Source organism: Benincasa hispida, chromosome 10 (genome assembly GCF_009727055.1).
Source record: "Benincasa hispida cultivar B227 chromosome 10, ASM972705v1, whole genome shotgun sequence".
Classification (NCBI taxonomy): Eukaryota; Viridiplantae; Streptophyta; class Magnoliopsida; order Cucurbitales; family Cucurbitaceae; genus Benincasa; species Benincasa hispida.
In genome coordinates this window covers 26,656,510-26,677,453 of record NC_052358.1, presented here as the reverse complement: position 1 = coordinate 26,677,453, position 20,944 = coordinate 26,656,510, and the positions used below count along the sequence as shown (strand labels likewise).

The 20,944-nt window shown below is 34.0% G+C and overlaps 1 protein-coding gene and 1 pseudogene across 1 annotated transcript; both read left to right on the top strand.

The window, feature by feature from the left end:
* The first annotated feature begins 253 nt into the window (after positions 1-253).
* LOC120089000 lies at positions 254-2,410 on the top strand (annotated as a pseudogene).
* A 13,630-nt stretch (positions 2,411-16,040) lies between these two features.
* LOC120088710 (indole-3-acetic acid-amido synthetase GH3.5-like) lies at positions 16,041-19,152 on the top strand. Its single transcript, XM_039046139.1, has 3 exons — positions 16,041-16,448; positions 17,342-18,240; positions 18,400-19,152. Exons 1-3 carry the CDS (start codon positions 16,147-16,149, stop codon positions 19,005-19,007), a joined length of 1,809 nt encoding a protein of 602 aa, XP_038902067.1. The 5' UTR covers positions 16,041-16,146; the 3' UTR covers positions 19,008-19,152.
* Positions 19,153-20,944: the final 1,792 nt, after the last annotated feature.

Here is a 20,944-nt window from a genome sequence, read left to right as displayed (position 1 = left end):
TAGAAATAACAAACGTTAGACTTGCAAAACTCGAAATGACTTTCCTTGTTTTAAACGCATGGAATGGAAAAGATGTCGTGAAGGCATCTAAGTATGTTTCATTATTTAAATTCTTCTTCCCTATTGCCTCCCACACTCCCACACGCCATTTCTGATTTCCCATTTCTTCATTTCAAATCATAATTTTCTCTCCTCTCCCAGAAGTTCTTCCTTGTTCCATCTCTATCACCAAAAATTGTGAAAACCTAAGAAAATGCCGCATATTGAAGAGAATTGGTTGGATGAGAAAGATATGGAAGCATTACAACACATTGAAGATTTCACAAGCAAAGCCGATGAAATTCAGCGACAAATTTTAACTGAAATTCTGTCAACAAATGCTGATGTTGAATACTTGCAACGACATGGCCTTGATGGCTCTACTGATGCTTCAACCTTCAAGAAATCCAGCGGAAGGAATTTTTTTTTGGTAGCTAGCGAGTGGCTCGCGTGAGGAAGATGGGGATGGATTCTGTCTTTTTATTTAAAATAATAATAATAATAATAATAACTAAAAAGAAAAAATATAATTACACTTAAATCATTTTCTTAATCCACTTTATACTATTTATTTCTTTTCTTTTTCAAAAGAAAATTAATTCCTGTCAATTTGAAAATTCAATAATTTTCACGTCAACACTTAAATTTCCACACTTATACTTCAAATCCAAAATTCTAAAAATATCCTCCAATAACAAAATTACTGAAATCATATAAAAAGTGAAAATTCGAGGTGTTACATAAGTTTAGAACAAAAGCTGGTATGGTTGCTGGTACCGCAATTACAAGTTTGTGCAAAAGATCATCAAATCTCAAAAGTGAACCAACTGGGAATAACACAAGCCCTGATGATATCATTCTCTGTACAGACTCATTCCAAAGCTTATACTGTCAACTTCTTTGTGGGCTCTACCAAAACGATGTAGTTTTCCGAATTGGTGCTCTTTTTGCTTCTACGTTGATTCACATTTTTTAGTTCCTTGAAAACCATTGGGTTGTTTTGGCTAATGATATACGAACAGGAAGTATTAACCCCAAAATTACAGACTCATCAGTGAGGGAATCAGTTATGAAGATTGTTGTAAAACCCAATCCTGAAGTTGCTGATTTGATTGAACATGAATGTAGCAAAGGAAGCTGGGAAGGAATTATTAAAAGATTGTGGCCAAACACCAAATACATTAATGCTATTGCGACAGGAAGTATGTCACAATACATTCCATTGCTAAATTACTACACCAATAATCTCCCTATTGTTTCTGACCATTATGGTTCTTCAGAATGTTTCCTTGGCTTAAACTTAGATCCATTGTGTGACCCTTATGAAATCTCCTACACTTTGATACCCACCATGGCGTATTTCGAGTTCTTGCCAATCGATAGGACAAATCCCCATGGAGGAAGAAGCCAAGAATTAGTTGATCTTGTTGATGTCAAGTTAGGACAAGAATATGAGCTAGTCATCACAACTTTTGCAGGTAAGTCTTGCTCTCAGTATTGAATTCTTAATCAAATTCTAAACTTCAAAAACAAAAATTTTAAAAAAATATAAAAACAAAAAAATAAGGAAAATTATTTACACAAATAGAAAAATTTAATTATAGTTGTGATAGATATTATTATCTATATCTATTACAAAAAGATGTTGATAAAAGTCTATTGAAGGATTGTTAGAGGACATTGTTCGCGTGACAGAATTTAAAAATAAAGCCCCAAAATTTAGATTTGTAGGCAGGAAAAACGGGGGTTTAAGCATTAGTAATGAGAGAACAGGTGAAGCAGAACTTCATAAGGCTGTAGAAGAAGCAGGCCGTGTATTGAAGCCATATGGGGCAGCAATTATGGACTACAGAAGCTATGCTGATAGCTCAACAATTCCAGGACACTACGTATTGTACTTGGAATTAATATTTGATCATGAGTTTAAGGGACAAATTTCCAATTCCATTCCATGTTCGGTATATGAGGATTGTTGTCTTGCCATTGAAAATTCACTTAGTGCACTCTAACGCTTTGCAAGATCTAAAGAAAAATGTATGAATCCATTGGAGATTAAGATTGTAAAGGCTGGATCTTTTGAGAAACTCATGCAGCTCGCCCTCGATCGAGGTGCTTCAATTGCTCAATACAAGACGCCTCGATGTCTAAATTCTACGCAGATCCATATCATCCAGCTTTTCGAATCAAACCTTGTTTCCAATTACTTTAGTAAAAAAATCCCCTCATTTGGATACCAATCAAACTCTTATTTCCTAGGCTTACCTACTAAATATGTATTTTTTTTTAACATGTACTTGTGCTTTTTAATGAATTTATGAAATAGTTAATAATGTGATTATCCAAACTTCTGTAGATTTGTCACTGTGATTGATGATTTTCATTGAGATATACTTAAAATCCCACTGCTGATGCCTTTTTTTTAAGGGAAAATATCCAATGCAGCCCACTTTAATTTGTTACATAGTATATAAATTAAAAATAGTTCATTTTTTCTTTTTTTCTTTTTAAAGAACAATCTTTGATCCTTGTCAAATTTTAATTGTACAAGTGTTTGAACTACACAAAAATAAATGTAACCTAGAGAATACATAAGTATTTTTCTTTTTTTAATGTTAAATCGTGGATATATATATATATATATATAAAAGTTGAATTCTATGTCTCAATTAACTTTAAAATGTACATTATCAATCTTGAAATTAGAAGTTTGATCGTCAATCTTTTAATATGGATATGTATTTGATTACTTGAAGACCGAGATAAATGTATATATTAGTTTTCAATTCGAGCAATTTATTTCGATTGCATATGTGATATCAACTTAAAAAATCAGTCTGTTTATTGTCAAAGTAAGAAAACAAACAAACAAATAAATAAGCGTAGGAGATGGAGGGAAGTAAAGGAAAAGGAATAAAAACAATAATAAAATTGAGATTTGTACATGACATCCTTGTCTTGTTTCTTCGTACTGGGCTACTTTTACGTAATTTTGACAATCTAAATCTTAAATAAATTTAAAAAGAAGAAAATATAAAGGTTGGCTTTGTCTACCTACTCATGTTGAAGGGCAAAACGGTAATTTGGTCTAGCTGTACTTACGAGCATCTATGAAGAGTCATTGTACTCACGATTGGTTATATCCGATGGACACAAAAATATATCTGTGGTAAGAAGAGTTCAACAATTGGTCTTTAGTGAAATGTCTGACAGTTAACGGATGGTGGATCTCGTGGCTAAAGAGTTTAGTCAGCTATTCACGGACTGTTGGAGCTTCGAGCCACAAGTCCATTAGGTCCCCTGGGTAGCTTGGATAAAGTCGAGAACCAGTGTTTGGGTTAATTTGAAATGTTCAAATTTACAAGAGGAAGTTCGATTATATATATGATATAATTTGACTGATTAATTATATATGATATAATTGGCTAAATGTATGTGATACATTATTTTGGAGGAAATTAGATATAAATATGATTTATTCAAGTAAAGGAGAAAATACTATAGTAGATATGTGATATCAAACTATAGGATAAAAATATAATATGATTATACTTATTAATTAATTAACTACTTAATTATATGATAATTAAGCCAAAAATCGCGTTTGGACGTGCGTTAGTGGGAATGAGTCGGTTATTGTAACCGATGATATAAAAATGAAATTGTTTCATTTTGAATCAATCGTTCAATCGCCCATCGTAAAATCGTCCAAAAGAAATCGTAGGTGTGCGTTGGTAGAATTCTAAGCGATCGCTTAAAGATTCGAGAGACTATGCGATAGCTCCTCTCCGCCTAAATCGTCTACCTCACGCCTAAACGATCGCACGCTATTTCCTACATGATCGCATAGCTTCTCTAAACGATCGTATAGTGTGCCAATTTTGCTAAACAATCGTATACTTTTTCCTAAATGATCGTTCAGTAAAATCTACACGATCATGTAGCTTCTCCTAAATGATAAGCAGCGTGCTATGCGATAGCGCATTTTTCCCTCCCACTTGCTTATCGCCTACACGATCTGGTATTCCTCCTTCCTCTACCAAATTCACCTAAAATCACGCTTTGGGTTCTCACTCCGAGAATACTCGGGGCTCTTTTCTACTGGTGTCATCCCTACGGTGTTCGTGTTCGTGGTTGTTCGTGCTGCTACAGTCGACGCTTTCGCTGGGTGTTGGTAGATCGCGTGGAGGTTTTCCGCTGCTTTGAGTGCTGAAGCTTGAAGAATGTCTTCAACTGGTATGTCACTCATTCTCTCGTTATTTTGTTGTTTATAGCATGCCGTTAATTAAGATTCATTTGCATAACTGTATGTTGAATGTATACTGTTGTATTTTGGTCACTGTGAGATCAGAACGATCCGAACGCGCTCATGAAACTCTTCGGTAAGAGACCTTTCAAGTCTAAATCCAATAAACTAAGACTCGTGACTATAGTATGAGTACTTGAACTTTATGTGGAGACATAAGAGTGGGTCAGGTTTGAGTAAATAGTCAAAATGATTTATTGTACATGATTGAGGTTGGGTACCTTATTCTGGTAACACCATTGGATGCGACCTACTTTGTAGTTGTTATAAAGAGTTGTAAAGTGCTACATACGATGTGATCCTAATTTATACATGTTATGACATGAGGAGTGGGGGCGCTTATGCAATGAGTTTGCATAAGATCAGGACCCAGAAATAAGTCACTCTTACTTTATAACGCTGTTTACTGTTTAAGACTGACTATTTCACCTATATAACCTAGGTTAACTCGATCTTAATCCTGATATAGCTATGAACTTCTGTTTGTTATAGATTATTCTTTGATCTGCAAATGGTGAGAGTAGTCTAACAGCACTGCTCAATAAGCTTACCATTTTGGAGATAAGACCAGATGAATAGTTGGGGACATAGCCTTGCAAGATGGAGTTCACGCCTACCTGATTTAGGGATAGGAGAAAGGCTATTCTCTCAAGTATTGAATCCAGGTCTTGAACAAGGGGCCCCACCCTCTCACTAGGCTGAGAGCGTTTGGTTTAGTGATTGTATTACAAACCAGTTGTTCATTAGAGGGTTAGTAGGGACTTGAGAAATAAGACGTAATCTCAGGGGTAAAACAGATATTTGACCCAGCAGTTATTATGAACAACCTGTGAAGAGTCGACTTGCTGGTTAAATCATGTGGACATAATATATCTACAGTGAAGGGAGTGAAACTATGGGCTTTAGTGGAATGACCCATTAGTTAACGAATGAGGATTAATTTGGTCTAATGAGTTTAGCCAATTAATCTCGGATCGTTGGAGCCTATGATCTATAAGTTTGCGAGGTCCCCCTACTAGCTCGTAACGGACTAGCTTTAGAATAACATGATAAGTTAATTTGAAACGTTTAAATTAGAATTGAGGAAATTAGTAATTATATGAGATACAATTATATGTTTAATTTTAGAATTAAACGGAATAGGATAATTTATATATTTAAATATGATTTAAATATATAAAGATGAATATGTGTTAAAATTAATTTAATATTTGATATTAAATTAATTAAGTTTTATTTAATAATTAATTTATGAAATTAATTAAAATTTTCATTTTAAAATCAAAATAGATTTAATAAAATAAACTTTTGATTTTTTTAGATAAAATTGAAAAAGGAAAAGAAAACAAAACACTTAAATGGAAAAAGAGTTTTTTCCATTATCCATCACCAAGTAGCTCACTCAAATGACATTATATTTGCCTTGTCTTCTCCAAGCATGAGCTGTAACTTATGCAAATATTCTCTTTGGATGTTGATCTGCAATATAATGAAGAGATTGGAGTGAAAACCAGGGATGTAATCCATAGAGATTTTGGGAGAAAAACTGGTTTGAAGAAAGAGTTCTTCAACTATTTTTCTGCAGTGAGCTTTTCTCCTTCTACCCTTGTTTAAAGCTTGTTTTGAGTCCCACAACTTAATCTAGAGCACCAAGAAAATAGTGGAGAAGATCTTGAGGTAGTCTGCAACAAGATTTGGAGAAGATAGCAGCTGGTGAAGGAGCTTTGAAGAAGTTCTGCAAGAACGTCTTGAAACTCATTGTTTTCTACAAAAGCATGTTTTATATTTTGCCAAAATTAGTGAATTTGAGTGCTTAAATGATCCTTATGCTTCCGCTACTGTTGATACAATCCTACAGTTAATATGCCCAAAAACACAGAAACCCTTACAATTAACTTTGAAATGTAAAAGAAAGCAGTAAACCGAGACAACCATCCCAGAAACTCCATTAATTCACATCCACAAATACATCTAACACTTAAACGCAATATAGATATGCTTAAAACCCAACAAGAATGTAAATTCAATTCAATACATCAATGGATTTGGAATGATCTTGCTTTCGCTCAATGGTTCGCTTGAATAAGAGTTCCTTCATTTAGAGTATGACAACCATCTGTTTCTGATGTTCTTGTTTAGAATCTTTAGGAGAGTTAGCTAAGGAAAGCTTAAAGTGCTGAGTAATAGGTAAGCTCACAGGTTTAGCATCATTGATGTTGAACCTTTTAAGGATCTTCTCATAGTAATTGGATTGATTGATGCTTAGAATAGACTCCTCTTTGTTCCTTTGGATCTCTATTCCTAGGACCTTGCTTGCTTCTCCTAAGTCCTTTATATCCAACTCCCCTTTTAAGAGGTTTTTAACATGGGTTAGATCTCTTTTAGACCTACCTGCCAGCGACGTGTCATCTACATATATGAGTAGGTAAGCCTTTGAAAGAAATCGAATACAAAGATTTCCATGAGCAGCGGAAGGATCATTCCAAATTACAATCATATATAAACTTTACAATTACAATCTCAAACAAAACATACGGTTATGCAAAATACAGAAATTACAGCATGTCTACAAAAGATTAAGGATAAGAGTAACACACTTTTGTAGACTCATCACAAAGCTCATTGATCACGAACGCTCGATCACAACAACACACGAACACTCGTACAACACGACCGCTACACTGTACGAACACCACGCACTCGAACTAAGTGATCGCCTTGGTCACAAATACCCTAAACAACACGAACGGCCTCAACAGAACCTCGACAATGTCAAGTTGAGTAAGACACCACCAATAAGATATTCGTAGTGTGAGAATCCAGAGGGCGGGCTCTATGTGAACTTGGTTTGAGGCAGAAAGTAGGAGGAAACACAATCGTGTAAACGATTAAGCAAGTGGGAGATGGAAGAACCTATCGTATAGGTCGATGCTTAATTGTTTAGGAACAGCTATACGATCATCTAGCAAAAGCTATACAATCGTTTAGCTCATCGCTTAGCTTAGTGTCTATCGCCTAAGAACATTCCACGATCGTTTAGCTAACTCAAAGCTATCGCTTAGTAAATCTTATTTTCTTGACAACTTCCCGTGAATATTGTCCGAGAGAGGAAATCTCAAATTAACATTTTTACCAATCTTACTAAAATTAGGAAAATATTTTTCCTTTTATTTCACAATTACTATGAAACCACCAATAACCTCTCACTCAATTGGTTATTAAAAAAAAAGAGATAACTATTCAATAATTAATATTATTATAAATATAAATGATAACCAACTTATCATACTATATTTATAACCTATAGTTTTAATACTTCATCTTATGAAACATATAAACCATAGCTCTTTTTTTATTCCATAGCGCTTAATGTAAATATCATTTACATTAATCCTCCATTTGATGTATCTTATACACCATACTGATCATATCACATATAATGGAATTACCACTTGTCAATTTGAACATTTCAAATCAACACCAAGAACTGATCCTCAGCTCGAATTCATTGAGCTACCAAGGGGGCCTTATGGACCTGTAGCTCGAAGCTCCAACAGTACGTGAATAACTAACTAAACTCTTTAGTCATGAGATCCACCACTAGTTAACTACCAGGCACTCCATTAAAGACCGACAGCTGAACTCTCCTTACCACAGATATATTATGTGTCCATCTTAACCAATCAACAATACAACAACCCTTCACAGATCGTTCGTAAGTACAGCTCGGCCAATAACCATTATGCCACTGTAGTTACATTTAACTCCTTAAGTACCACTGAATCCTCTAATGAACATAAGTCATAGTCCTACTATGATCGAGTCCTCTCTTTCAAAGGGAAGCTATGGCCACTATGTTCAAGCCCCAGAATCAACCCTTAAGGGAGCAATCTCTCTACTTAACCATTTTTCGAGGAAGGAGTGCATTCTATCTTGTGTATTGAGTTCTCAGCTCCCAAATCAGATAAGTACTAAAAAAGGTAGGCATGTTAAGTTGGCAATCTAGCCGCTCTCACCCATACTAATCAAAGGACTGCCCTCAAAGGCAGGAGTTTCCAAAACACTTAGGATTGAGGTCGTGTCACCTATGGTCATTTAAGTGAGATGTAAGTCTCTAGTATTAACGGCGTATATACAGAGTCTAGTCATCTCGTCGTTCGGTCTTATAAAAACTCTTTGTATAGGACACCCCTGCTCGCATGTCTTCACATGAATGGTCAGGATCTACCATCTGTAGTAGTTTATAACACTTGCAAACCTCTACAAAGCGGGCCGTATCCGTAGTGTCACTAGGATCAGGTATCCCACCTTAATCCTTATACTACAGACCTGTCTAGATTATCACTTAAGGCATGATCCACTTGTATATCACATATACATGCTTAAGTTTACATAAGATAACCATGGAGCTTTGTTTATTGAATATGAATAAATGTCAGAATGAACTAATAGTTATTTTATTCATAAAACAATGTGTATTAATACAATCAACGAGACTCCAGGAGAATTAGGACACCAATCCCAACCATCTCCCACTTGTCTTAATGCCTCGACAGACTAATGTACAATACAATATAAAACATGTACAATATACATTTAAACTAGGGCATACCTCAGTATCATCTCCCACTTGCCCTGACAAGATGCCGCATGTCCCGTAGACCCAGACTCTCCAGGTGACCCTCGAACACTTCAGTTGTGAAAGCCTTTGTAAATGGATCAGTAACGTTGTGTTCTGATGCGATCTTCGTAACTATCACATCACCACGATGCACAATCTCCATAATCAAGTGGTATTTTCTTTCTATATACTTACCTTGACGTTGGCTTCGAGGCTCCTTTGAATTTGCCACAGCCCCGCTATTATCACAATAAAATGTGATAGGAAAATCCATATTTGGAACAACTTCCAAATCTGAAAGGAGTTTCCTCAGCCAAACAACCTTCTTAGTTGCTTCATAAGCGGCTACGTATTTGATTCCATAGTGGAGTCCACGATGCATCCTTGCTTAATGCTTTGCCACACTACAACCCCTCCATTCAGGGTGAAAACTGACCTGATGTCAATTTGTGAGAATCTCTATCGGTCTGAAAGTCAGAGTCCGTGTATCTTATAAGGATTAGATCCTTATCTCCATACACGAGCATGTAGTTCTTCCTTCTTCAAAGATACTTGAGGATCGTCTTGACAGTCATCCAGTGATCAAATCTTGGATTGGACTGATACCGATTGACAATCCCTACTACATAGAAAATGTTGGGTTTGGTACATAACATTGCATACATTAAGCTTCTTACAGTTGAAGCATAGGGAATCCATCTCATCTTCTCAACTTCTTGAGGTGTCTTAGGACATTGATCCTTAGACAAAACGATTCCATGCCTGAAGGGTAACAAACCCTTTTTGGAATCCTACATCTTGTACCTGATCAATATTTGATCGATGTATAATGCCTGAGATAGGGTTAATCATTTGTTTTTATGATCCCGAATGATTTAGATCCCTAAAACATATTGTGCCTCACCAAAATCTTTCATTTAGAATGGGCAGCTAGCCATTTCTTAATGTCAATCAGATACCCTACATCATTCCTAATGAGTAAGAAATCATCCACATATAGTCCAGGAAAGCTATTGAGTTGTTGATGATCTTCTTGTAGACATAAGGCTTATCAACGTTCTGACCAAAGCCAAAGGACTTGACCGCAGTGTCAAATCTGATGTTTCATGATCTAGATGCTTGTTTCAGCCCATAAATGTTCCTATTAAGCTTGCAAACTTTTTACTCTTTATCTGGAACTGTGAACCCCTCTGGTTGAGTCATATACATCATCTCCTCAAGATTACCATTAAGAAAGGCAGTCTTGACGTCCATTTGCCATATTTCATAATCATAAAATGTGACTATGGACATGAGAATCCTGATAGACTTGAGCATGACAACAGGTGAGAAAGTTTCCTTATAGTCAACTCCTTTGACCTGGGTATGACCCTTTTCCACGAGTCTAGCCTTAAAGGTTTGCACCTTTCCATCTACACCTTTCTTTCACTTATAGATCCACTTACACCCAATAGGTCTTACCCCATCAGGTGGATCAACAAGCTCCCAGACGTTATTGAAATACATAGACTCCATTTCCTGGTTCATGGCCTAACCCATTCATATTTGTCAACATCCTCCATTATTTTCTTAAAAGACAATGGATCCTCAACCCCATCATTCGAAATGGGCTTCAGTCAAACCCATGTAGCAATCCGGTTGGTTCATAACCCTCCCACTATGTCAAGGTAGTCTCAATTCTTGAGCTAGTTGACTAGATGTTCCGACCTCAACAACTCTTATTGATCTGTCGGCCTATTCAACAACTCTTGTTAAATCCTCAGCAGCTCAGTCTCACTGGAAATCTCTCACAAAACGAGCTTACTTCGTGGCTTATGATCCCGTATGTGTCTTCCTCCAAGAAGATACATTTGTAGAAAAAAAATTTTGTCGTCACTCAGATCATAAAAGTATCCACCTCTGGTTTCCTTGGGGTAGCCTACAAAGAGGAAAACCTTTGAATGCGGTTCCAACTTCTTAGGGTTTGTCACTAGCACATGTGTCGGACATCCCCAAATCCTAAAGTGGCGTAAACTACGTTTATGACCTCTCCACAGCTCAAGAGGTGTTTCGAAAACACTTTTCCAGAGAACGTTGTTTAGGATATAACATGCAGTCTCCACTGCAAAACCCGAAAACAAGTATGGAAGATGAGCATAACTTATCATAGACTGAACCATGTCCAACAAGGTTCTGTTTCTCCTTTCTGATACACCATTCTGCTAAGGTGTACCAGGGCCGAGAGTTGGGACGCAATCCCATGTTCTATCATATAGTTTTGGAATTGGAGGTCCATCTACTCTCCACCACAATCAGATCATAGTGTTTTTATCTTCTTACCTAACAAGTTTTCAACTTCAGCCTTATACTTCTTGAACTTGTCAACGGCTTCAGACTTACGTTGCATTAGGTAGATATAACTGTATCTTGAATAATCATCTATGAAAGATATGAAATATTCAACCTACCCCGAGCTCTAACATTCATCGGACCCGGAGGTCTGAATGTATAAGCTCCAAGGCTTCCTTGACTCTGTAACCTTTCTCAGTAAAAGGTCGTTTAGTCATCTTGCCTTCGAGGCATGATTCACATACCGACAAGGAGTTTTCTTACTCTTTAGAATTCCATTTTTCACCAACTTCTCAATCCTATTGATGTTGATGTGACCTAACCTTAGATGCAAAAGATGGGCATTTTCCTTTGGAGAATCCTTTGGTCTTTTAGCTATTGTTGTCGTACTGAACATTTCAGTGTTAAACAAGGCTTTTAGGACTAACGACCTTAGTATATATAAGTTACTTTCCACTGAACCATAGCCAATTTTCGTTCCATTTATGAAAATAAACACTTTATTCTCATAAAAGAAGACGGTGTACCCTTGTTCAGTGAGACAAGGAACCAAGCTTAAGTTTCTCTTAATATGAGGAACTACGAAAATATTATCCAATAACAAATGACGTTTCTTGTCAACAAATAACTTCAGCCTGCCTACAGAAATAGCTAAAACAACCTCACTAGTACCGACTTTAAGAGTCATCTCTTTCAGTGGCAACGTTTGGCAGGGAACTGAATCCTTGGTAAGAGGAACTGACATGGTTGGTAGCACTCGAATCTAAGATATAGGCAGAATCATCATTCTCTACCAAACACGTCTCCAAGACCAATAAATCAGATTTACTGTCTTTCTTCCTCTTTTGGAGAGTAGTGGGATCAGTGTCAGAACAACTGACACTACTGGTTTCGTCATCCATCTATTTTTTCTCGACAAGTAAGAACTGACGTTCAAACAAATCTTGCAATGAGTCCATGATCTCGCGTGCAATGACCATGTTCTCAACCCTTTTGGCCAAACCATCACTGATGTTAGCCAAAATTTGAAGTCGAGCCAATGAACTAGCCTTCATCCACACCTCATATGCATTGCAAACACTTCGCGGTGCATCAAGGGTCGGGACTTGAGGAGACCCCTCAACCATGACAAATTCAAGGTCGTTTGCCACGAAATACATTTCACGCGATTCTTTCCACTGTATGTATTCGATCATATTAAAAGCACCAAACGAAAATGCTAACGAGTTGCTGAAAAAAAAAACACATTGACCAACGTTAGGTTTTAAGCAAATACCTATTATAAAAAAAACAACATCCAATAAATTTTTATCAAAACTAATATGAACCCCGTTTGACATCTAGTTTTACAATGACGCTTCAAAGGTTTAGGACAAAAGTTGCTAAAGGGAGGTCAATTATCCCTCCTCTGAATTGAAAAGTTCTCAATCAGTCATTAATACTAGAACAACTCTTGCTCCTATAACGACTAGCCATCATTGATTTGGTCAAGAGATCATTAACTTACTTAATAATTTCCTGTAAGTGTAACCCGCCATTTTAGGGGCCCTAGAGATCCGCCTTAAGCAGCCAATCCGAATGGAAAAAATCTGATTGAGGCAAAACCATAGGAAGATTTGAATTCTTTTCTTGATGAAGATTACGTAAACTTTTGTTGTTTAGAGAAAACTAAGGAAAATGATGATAACTCTCTCTATTGAATTTAAAATCAGAGGTATTTATAGAGTATATTAGTTGACTGTTTACAAAGTTAATTATAAACAAACAAAAATCTGAGATATTTGAGTCAAAACTTCTACAAGAACTTGTGCAAGAAAAATTAAAAATCTAATGAAAGAGCGTTTTTAACCCCAACACATTAGATATACTTATATAAGGTAAAAATGTAAAACAATGGTACAAATTATTAAATACAAACCTATCTGAAAAATTTCTTCACTAACACAATGAATATTACTCTTTTTAGTGGATGATGTCCTCATTAATAAAAGAAGGGAAAAAAAAGTACATTTTTCTCTTTTATGTTGAACTCTTGGGTCTAATATTCGTTTGTTTCTTAGATTTCAAAATGTTAAACTTTTCATCATTTAGTTTTGAAATTTATTTCAATTTTAATCAAGTTATAGTTTTACTCTTAAAATTTGAGTTTTGTTTCAATTTGATTCTTAAGTTTCAATATTTATATTTTAAACTTTGATTTTTCACTAAATACTCACTTTTAATTGTTAGCGTTAATGTCTATTAATTAATTTAAAATTGAGAAAATAAAATTTTAAAATTAATTTCGAAAATTAGGAAAATTAATTAAACTTAATTAATTTATAAATTACTATAGACATGAGCACTAAAAACAAAAATCGAGAATTAAAAATATAAATCTTAAAACTTAAAAATAAAATTAGAAATAAAATTAATAAAATTATAATATTTTAAAATTAAAGTTAGTAATTAAATCGAAACGAAATTGAAAACTTAAATATTAAAAAAGAAAGAGATTTTTATAAAAGTAAAGGCAGCAGCCGAGTACCTTTCCTCTCCCAGCCATTGATTGGACCCCACTGCTTCCGCGAATGGCGCTCTTCTTTTTCAACCGTCATCTTTTTAAATTTGATTTGTCTTTGGTTCTTGGCCAATAAGTTGTCGATTTAAAATGGATTCGTTTCATTTAATCCAACTACTCATAATGAAATTTATGGTCCACCATTCTCCAACAATGAAAAAAGAACACGTTTTAAGGTGGGTAGAGACAAACATATTATATTATTGAAATTTCTTTTTTGTTACCTATATTCACATCTATTCAATCTTTCTTGAACCCATATATCTAATCCTATTTCGTTATCTCAATTTTTCTTGGATAAAAATTGGACTTAGTCGTCATTTTATAGACATAAAGCTCACATTCAGTTAAGAATACGAAAATACATAATTGAATCATTCTTTTATCTACCAGATAAAACTAACAATTATTTAAGAGTAATATTTCCATGTATTTAAGGATGCCTCCGTTGCCTTCCAACTTCTTCAATTTAAAAGAAATAAATACAAAAGATTATAGTTTGTCACACGTAATGGGCACTTAAGTGGACTTCAATTTAAAAGAAATCATTATTTTATAGACGCCTAATGATTTCAATTTTCTTAATTTAAAATATTAAAAAATAGAACAAATTAACTTTTTGGTTTCCGATTTTTTTAGTTTTGAAGAATAGTTGTGTTTGGTCAAATATACATTTTTAGTTCCCCATTTTTTTAAATAGATTTAAAACTTATTCTTAAACACTCTAAGATTAAAAAAGTATATTTTTAAAATTGAGGGACTAAAAAGCACATATTTAACCAAATTTGGAAACTAAAAAGATGATTTTCCAAAAAAAAAAAAAAAAAAAGTACAGACAACTAAAGACTTGAACATTTTTTTTTTCAAAGCTTAGGAAATTACTCACTTTTTTATTTAATAAAACCAATAATTGTACCTCTAAAAAGCAATTAATAGTAATAATTGCTTAGAAAATGGTTATATCAAGGAAATTAAAACCATCAATGTATGTAAGTTTTGGAGACGAAGAATATTTAAATACATCTTAAATTATATTTATATTTATGCATTATACTTAGTTGTATAATTATAATATGCAAAGAAGTAAACTCTTCTAACATTATTTTAAAATTATTTTCGAAATTTTATTTTTATGAACGTATAGATTAAGATGAAAAAAATAATATCTTAAAATGCATTCAAATATTGTTGTTTGCTTACGGAATTAAAAAAACATTTACAAGTGTAGTTCTTATCAAGAGGGTTGGCCAAAGTGACATAGATTGGGAATTAGATAGTCAAAGCACGTGGTTTTGAGAAAACAGTAGTGGTTTGAGGAATTAAGAATTATTGAAAAATTAATTTATAATTGTTGAGTTTTTCAATTTCACAACGTTTAGTTTTAAAAAATAAAAATAGATTTAGGTTTGGGTTATTTTTAAATATGGAAAAATAAATCAAAATATTTATAAAATATGACAAAATTTTAGAATTATCAATTATAGATGTTGATAGACACTTATAGACTTCTATCAGTTTCTAGAGAAATCTATCCGTATCTATCAACGTCTATTATTGATAATTCGAAAAATTTGTTATATCTTGTAAATAGTTATCACAATTTTACCATTTGAAATAATTTTCTTTTAGGGTTCCATTTGCTATATTAATTAAGATTTTTTAAATTATTTTGTAATATTAAGATGATATTTTTAGAATGAAAAAATAAATCTCCCTTAAAATTTGCATGTAAGATCAATATGGTTTTTTTTTTTAAAAAAAAAACATTCACTTAATGAGGGGGAGAGATGAGAGAAAATACCTTATTTTATTTTATTTTATTTTAGAGAAGCATACATAGGTAATATCATTCCAATATCAATTTTTTTATTGAAAAAAAAATTCTTAATTAATTACTATAGAAAACGGAGAATAGACCTTTTAAATATATTTTTTTAAAAAACTACCTTTCAAAATACGAGGATTAAAAGATAATTTTCCAAAAAGTCCTTTTCAAATAATGTACTTGGTATATTTTAAGTTGTATTCATCCTCTTATAGTTTGATCTCTAATTACATTAAAAAAAAATAAAAATAAAAATGTTGCTTTTAAAAAAAAAAAAGGTCATTCGCACGTGACAAACTTTGACAATAATCAAGTATGTGTGATTATTTAAATTGGTCCTCTCTCTCGTCTCCCACATCCCATTTCTCATTTCCCATTATATACTAATTTGAAATCACAAATCTCTCTCATCTCCCAAAAGTTCTTTGCTTATTACATCTGTGTAACCAAAATTTTGAAAACCTAAGAAAATGTCGCATGTTGTAGAACACTGGTTGGATGAGAAAGATAAAGAAGCATTACAACACATTGAAGATGTCACAAGCAAAGCCGACGAAATCCAACGACAAATTTTAACTGAAATTTTGTCAACAAATGCTAATGTTGAATACTTACAACAACATGGCCTCCATGGCTCTACTGATGCTTCTACCTTCAAAAAACTTATACCTCTTATCTCTTACGAACAATTAACACCTTATTTAGCTCTTATTGCTCATGATGATGATTCCCCAATCCTATGCTCAAACCCCATTACACATTTCTTTACAAGGTGACATATTTAGATCACTTTTTGATTATTCTATATGTTAGATTTAATCTATATTTGATATTATCATTCATGTGGCCCATGTACGTTATTGATATTTTATCCTTTAGACCTATAATTTTATTAGGTCAATGAAGTAAAAGGTAATTTCTAAATTAAGTAAGGGATAATTGAAAGATAATTCATGGATTAAAGTATGTTACTCTAACTCGTCTTATTGTGAAAATCATCCAGTACAAAGATTTTGACCGTTATTATTTTATATAATGTTAGGGTTTTATTGTATAATCATGAAGTCAATATTTACATCGTATACTTACTACATATCATGCCTTTCTTACTTTTCTTTTTATGAAAGAAAACTGCACAAACTACTTCTGGACTTTTAATTTGATCAATTAGGTCCTTGTGGTTTGTTAATGTTAGTTGTTGGAATTAGCTATCTGTCGTTTGTTAATTTCTAAAAACCACCCCTTGTTTGTTAAACTTTTTTTTTAAAAAATACAAGAGGTCGAGGAATCAGAAGGTTCACCAAAGCACCTCAACTAGGTTGACACACCCATAACACCTTCGTCATGTCCCTTGTTTATTAATCTCATACACGCGCACACATATATGTATTTTTTATTATTTTATTTTATTTTTTTGGCGTGACACTTGGTGGATTTTAACGTTTAAAAAGAAGAATTGACAAAATGAATTGATGGTTGCAACAAATACTAAAACTATAGCCATTAATTGATTAAATTAAAAGTTAATGAGTTAAACGGTAACAAAAACTCCAATAGTTTTAAGGGTGGTTTGTGCAATTCCCCATTTAATATTTTAATAAATATAAATTGACATTTTAAAAAATAAGACTTCATTTGATGGGTTTGAATTATGTTTTCTTGAAGCTCTGGGACATCTGGGGGAGAAACCAAGTTAATTCCAATGTATGAGGAAGAGTTTGTGAGAAGGTTGTCTTTTTTTAACTATATGATGCCAAGGATGAAACAATTGTTTCCAAATATCAATTGGCAAAAAGGCAAAGGAATGAACTTTCATTTTGCAAAGCCAGAGTTTAAGACAAAAGCTGGAATTATTGTTCGTTCTATATTTACAAGTTTGCACAAAAGATCATCAAATCTCAAAAGTAAACCAATTGGGAATAACACAAGCCCTGATGATATCATTCTCTGTACAGACTCATTCCAAAGCTTATACTGTCAACTTCTTTGTGGGCTCTACCAAAACGATGTAGTTTTCCGACTTGGTGCTCTTTTTGCTTCTACGTTGATTCACGTTTTTAAGTTCCTTGAAAATCATTGGGTTGTTTTGGCTAATGATATACTAACAGGAAGTATTAACCCCAAAATTACAAACTTATCAGTGAGGGAATCAGTTATGAAGATTGTTGTAAAACCCAATCCTGAAGTTGCTGATTTGATTGAACATGAATGTAGCAAAGGAAGCTGGGAAGGAATTATTAAAAGATTGTGGCCAAACACCAAATACATTAATGCTATTGTGACAGGAAGTATGTCACAATACATTCCATTGCTAAATTTCTACACCAATAATCTCCCTATTGTTTCTGACCATTATGGTTCTTCAGAATGTTTCCTTGGCTTAAACTTAGATCCATTGTGTGACCCTTATGAAATCTCCTACACTTTGATACCCACCATGGCGTATTTCGAGTTCTTGCCAATCGATAGGACAAATCCCAATGGAGAAGTAACCCAACAATTAGTTGATCTTGTTGATGTCAAGTTAGGACAGGAATATGAGCTCGTCATCACTACTTTTGCCGGTAAGTCTTGCTTTCTTTTCATAATAAAAACTATATATATGTGTGTATATAAGTTTAATTTTAAAAAATCGAAAACTAATTACCCAATGTACGTGCTCGGAATATTATATGTAGAACTAAACTGATTTAGTTGCATGAACATATACTATATTATTGCAGGGCTGTACCGTTATCGGATGGGCGACATCATTCGGGTGACAGGATTTACAAAAAAAGCCCCAAATTTCAGTTTTGTATGCAGGAAAAACGTGGTTCTAAGCCTTAATAATGAGAAAACAGATGAAGCAGGGCTTCATAAAGCTGTAGAAGAAGGTGGTCATGTATTGAAGCCATTTGGAGCAACAATTGTTGATTACACGAGCTATGCTGATAGTTCAACAATTCCTGGACACTACGTGTTATACTTTGAATTAATATTTGATGAACATAATAAGGCACAAATTTCCAATTCCATTCCATCTTCAGTGTATGAAGATTGCTGCTTTGCCATTGAAGAAACCCTTAATTCACTCTACCGCCTTGCAAGATCTCATGAAAAATGTATCGATCCATTGGAGATTAAGATTGTAAAGGCTGGAACTTTTGAAAAACTCATGCAGCTGGCCATCAATCGAGGTGCTTCAATCACTCGATACAAGACACCTCGATGTCTAAATTCTAAACAGATCCACATCATCCAGCTTTTGGAATCAAACCTTGTTTCCAATTATTTTAGTCAAAAATCCCCTAAATTGGATGCTAATCGTGCCCTCACTTTTCTTCCCTAGCTACTAAATATGTATTTTTCATAAGTTTCGTTTTTCATTTGGTTTGCTTTGTTAACCTAGGTGTGACATATACGTCCACATCATCTCTACTGCATTCAAATGGTTCATAGTTGTCCACTATAATTGGTTTTTTAATGGTATGTTGAATAAAAAATTTTGGACCAATAAAAAATTCTTAAATTCTCTTTTTGTGACAATCAATGTAACGATGAATGGAGGTAGTATAAAATTTCCATACTACAGAATGCATTATGAAAATTCCACGTTGCTTATGAGATGACTGCCAAAATGCAGTCAGTTCAAGGAGTAAGAGACATGAAAATTCTGGTAAGCAAAAGTCAACCTAGAATAATAAATCTTCAAAACCAAGGGTTCTAAGTCACATGACGTCTTTCGTTATTGTAAAGAAAAAGACCATTGGAAAATCGAGTGTCTTAAGTTAAAAAAGGCAGTAGGACAAGAAGGAAAAGAATGAGAAGAAAGAAGATTATGCCTCAGTTGCACAAGTTAAGATTGGTCTTGAAAAAGTCAAGGTCATTTTTGAAGGAGATCTAGTTTTAGTTATGAATGGGGTATCTTATGATATATGCTCAAATAGATAGTAATTTAAACGTATCAGCAAATGGACGGAGGGAATGTTAACATGGTTAACAATGTTCTTCGCAAGATAATTCGAATCGACTCAGTCAAGATACGAACACATGATGATATTTTTTACACTTTGGATGAGGTTAAACATGCTCCATTGATGACGAAGTGTTTGATATACTTATATCAGTGTGTTACTAGCTATGGTAGCACATAAGAATTTGGAACTTGAGCAACTAGATTTGAAGACAACTTTCTTACATAGAGAGTTGGAAGAAGAGATTTATGTGACCCAACTAGATGGGTTCTAATGTCCAGACAAAGAAGTTTGTGTATGAGCTAAAGCAATCCCCAAGATAGTGGTACAAAAAATTTGACAGCGATATGGTTGAATTTGGTTACAACAGAAGTCTATATGATTGTTGTATATATCACAATAATGTTGATGATGCTCTAATGATTTATTTGCTTTTATATGTAGATGATATGCTCATAACTACGAAGTCCAGGTCTGAGATTCAAAAATTGAAGAATCTTCTAAAAGCCCAGTTTGATATATGAAAGATATGAGTGCTGCTAAAAAAACTTTGGATTTGGAGATCTATAGGGACACAGATAAAAATATGCTTTTCTTGTAATAGAAAGTCTTATTCAGAAAATATTGTCCAGGTTTCGTATGTCATCACCTAAGCCTATAGATACTTTTAGTGTTGCAAATGCTCGTTGTGACTGAATCTAAAGAACAATATGCTAACTGAACGCAAATACTAACGGGATGCAGGACAAGTGACTAAAGCTCATAGTACACAGATGCAGACACAATATTGATTGTAGATCCTAAGTTTAGCATCGCATGCTCAAACTTCAACTTACCTATCAGACAACATGAGAAAAATGTATCTGGGTCGTCACATTTTGCTGGTAAGTTACCTGAGTAGATGATTGGGCTTTCTTCACTCTTGTGTTTGACTTCAACTTTAACCCACATTTTCTAGCCTTTTACAGTAGGGCTTTCATTGTTCTCCAAAGACTCGACCCCTTGCACCTCGTCCTTCTATGCAAATCCCTTAGCAATAGCTAACCTGAAAGGGAAATAGGAAATAAGAACATAAATGTTAAGATTCAATGGAGCATCGAAACGTACTTCACACTTTCTGGTATGCTCGACAGCTGTTTCTTCACATTCATCTTCTTTGTCATGTTCTTCTGGTCTTTCCTCTGATTCAAAAGCAGAAGTATGAGAGACTTCATTGCAACTCATCGTTATAATTGCGCTGACATTGCACACATTAGGCTCAGGTTGGGAAGGAAGCTTCCTTGATTACCTTTCTAATTGACTTAGCGAAGTA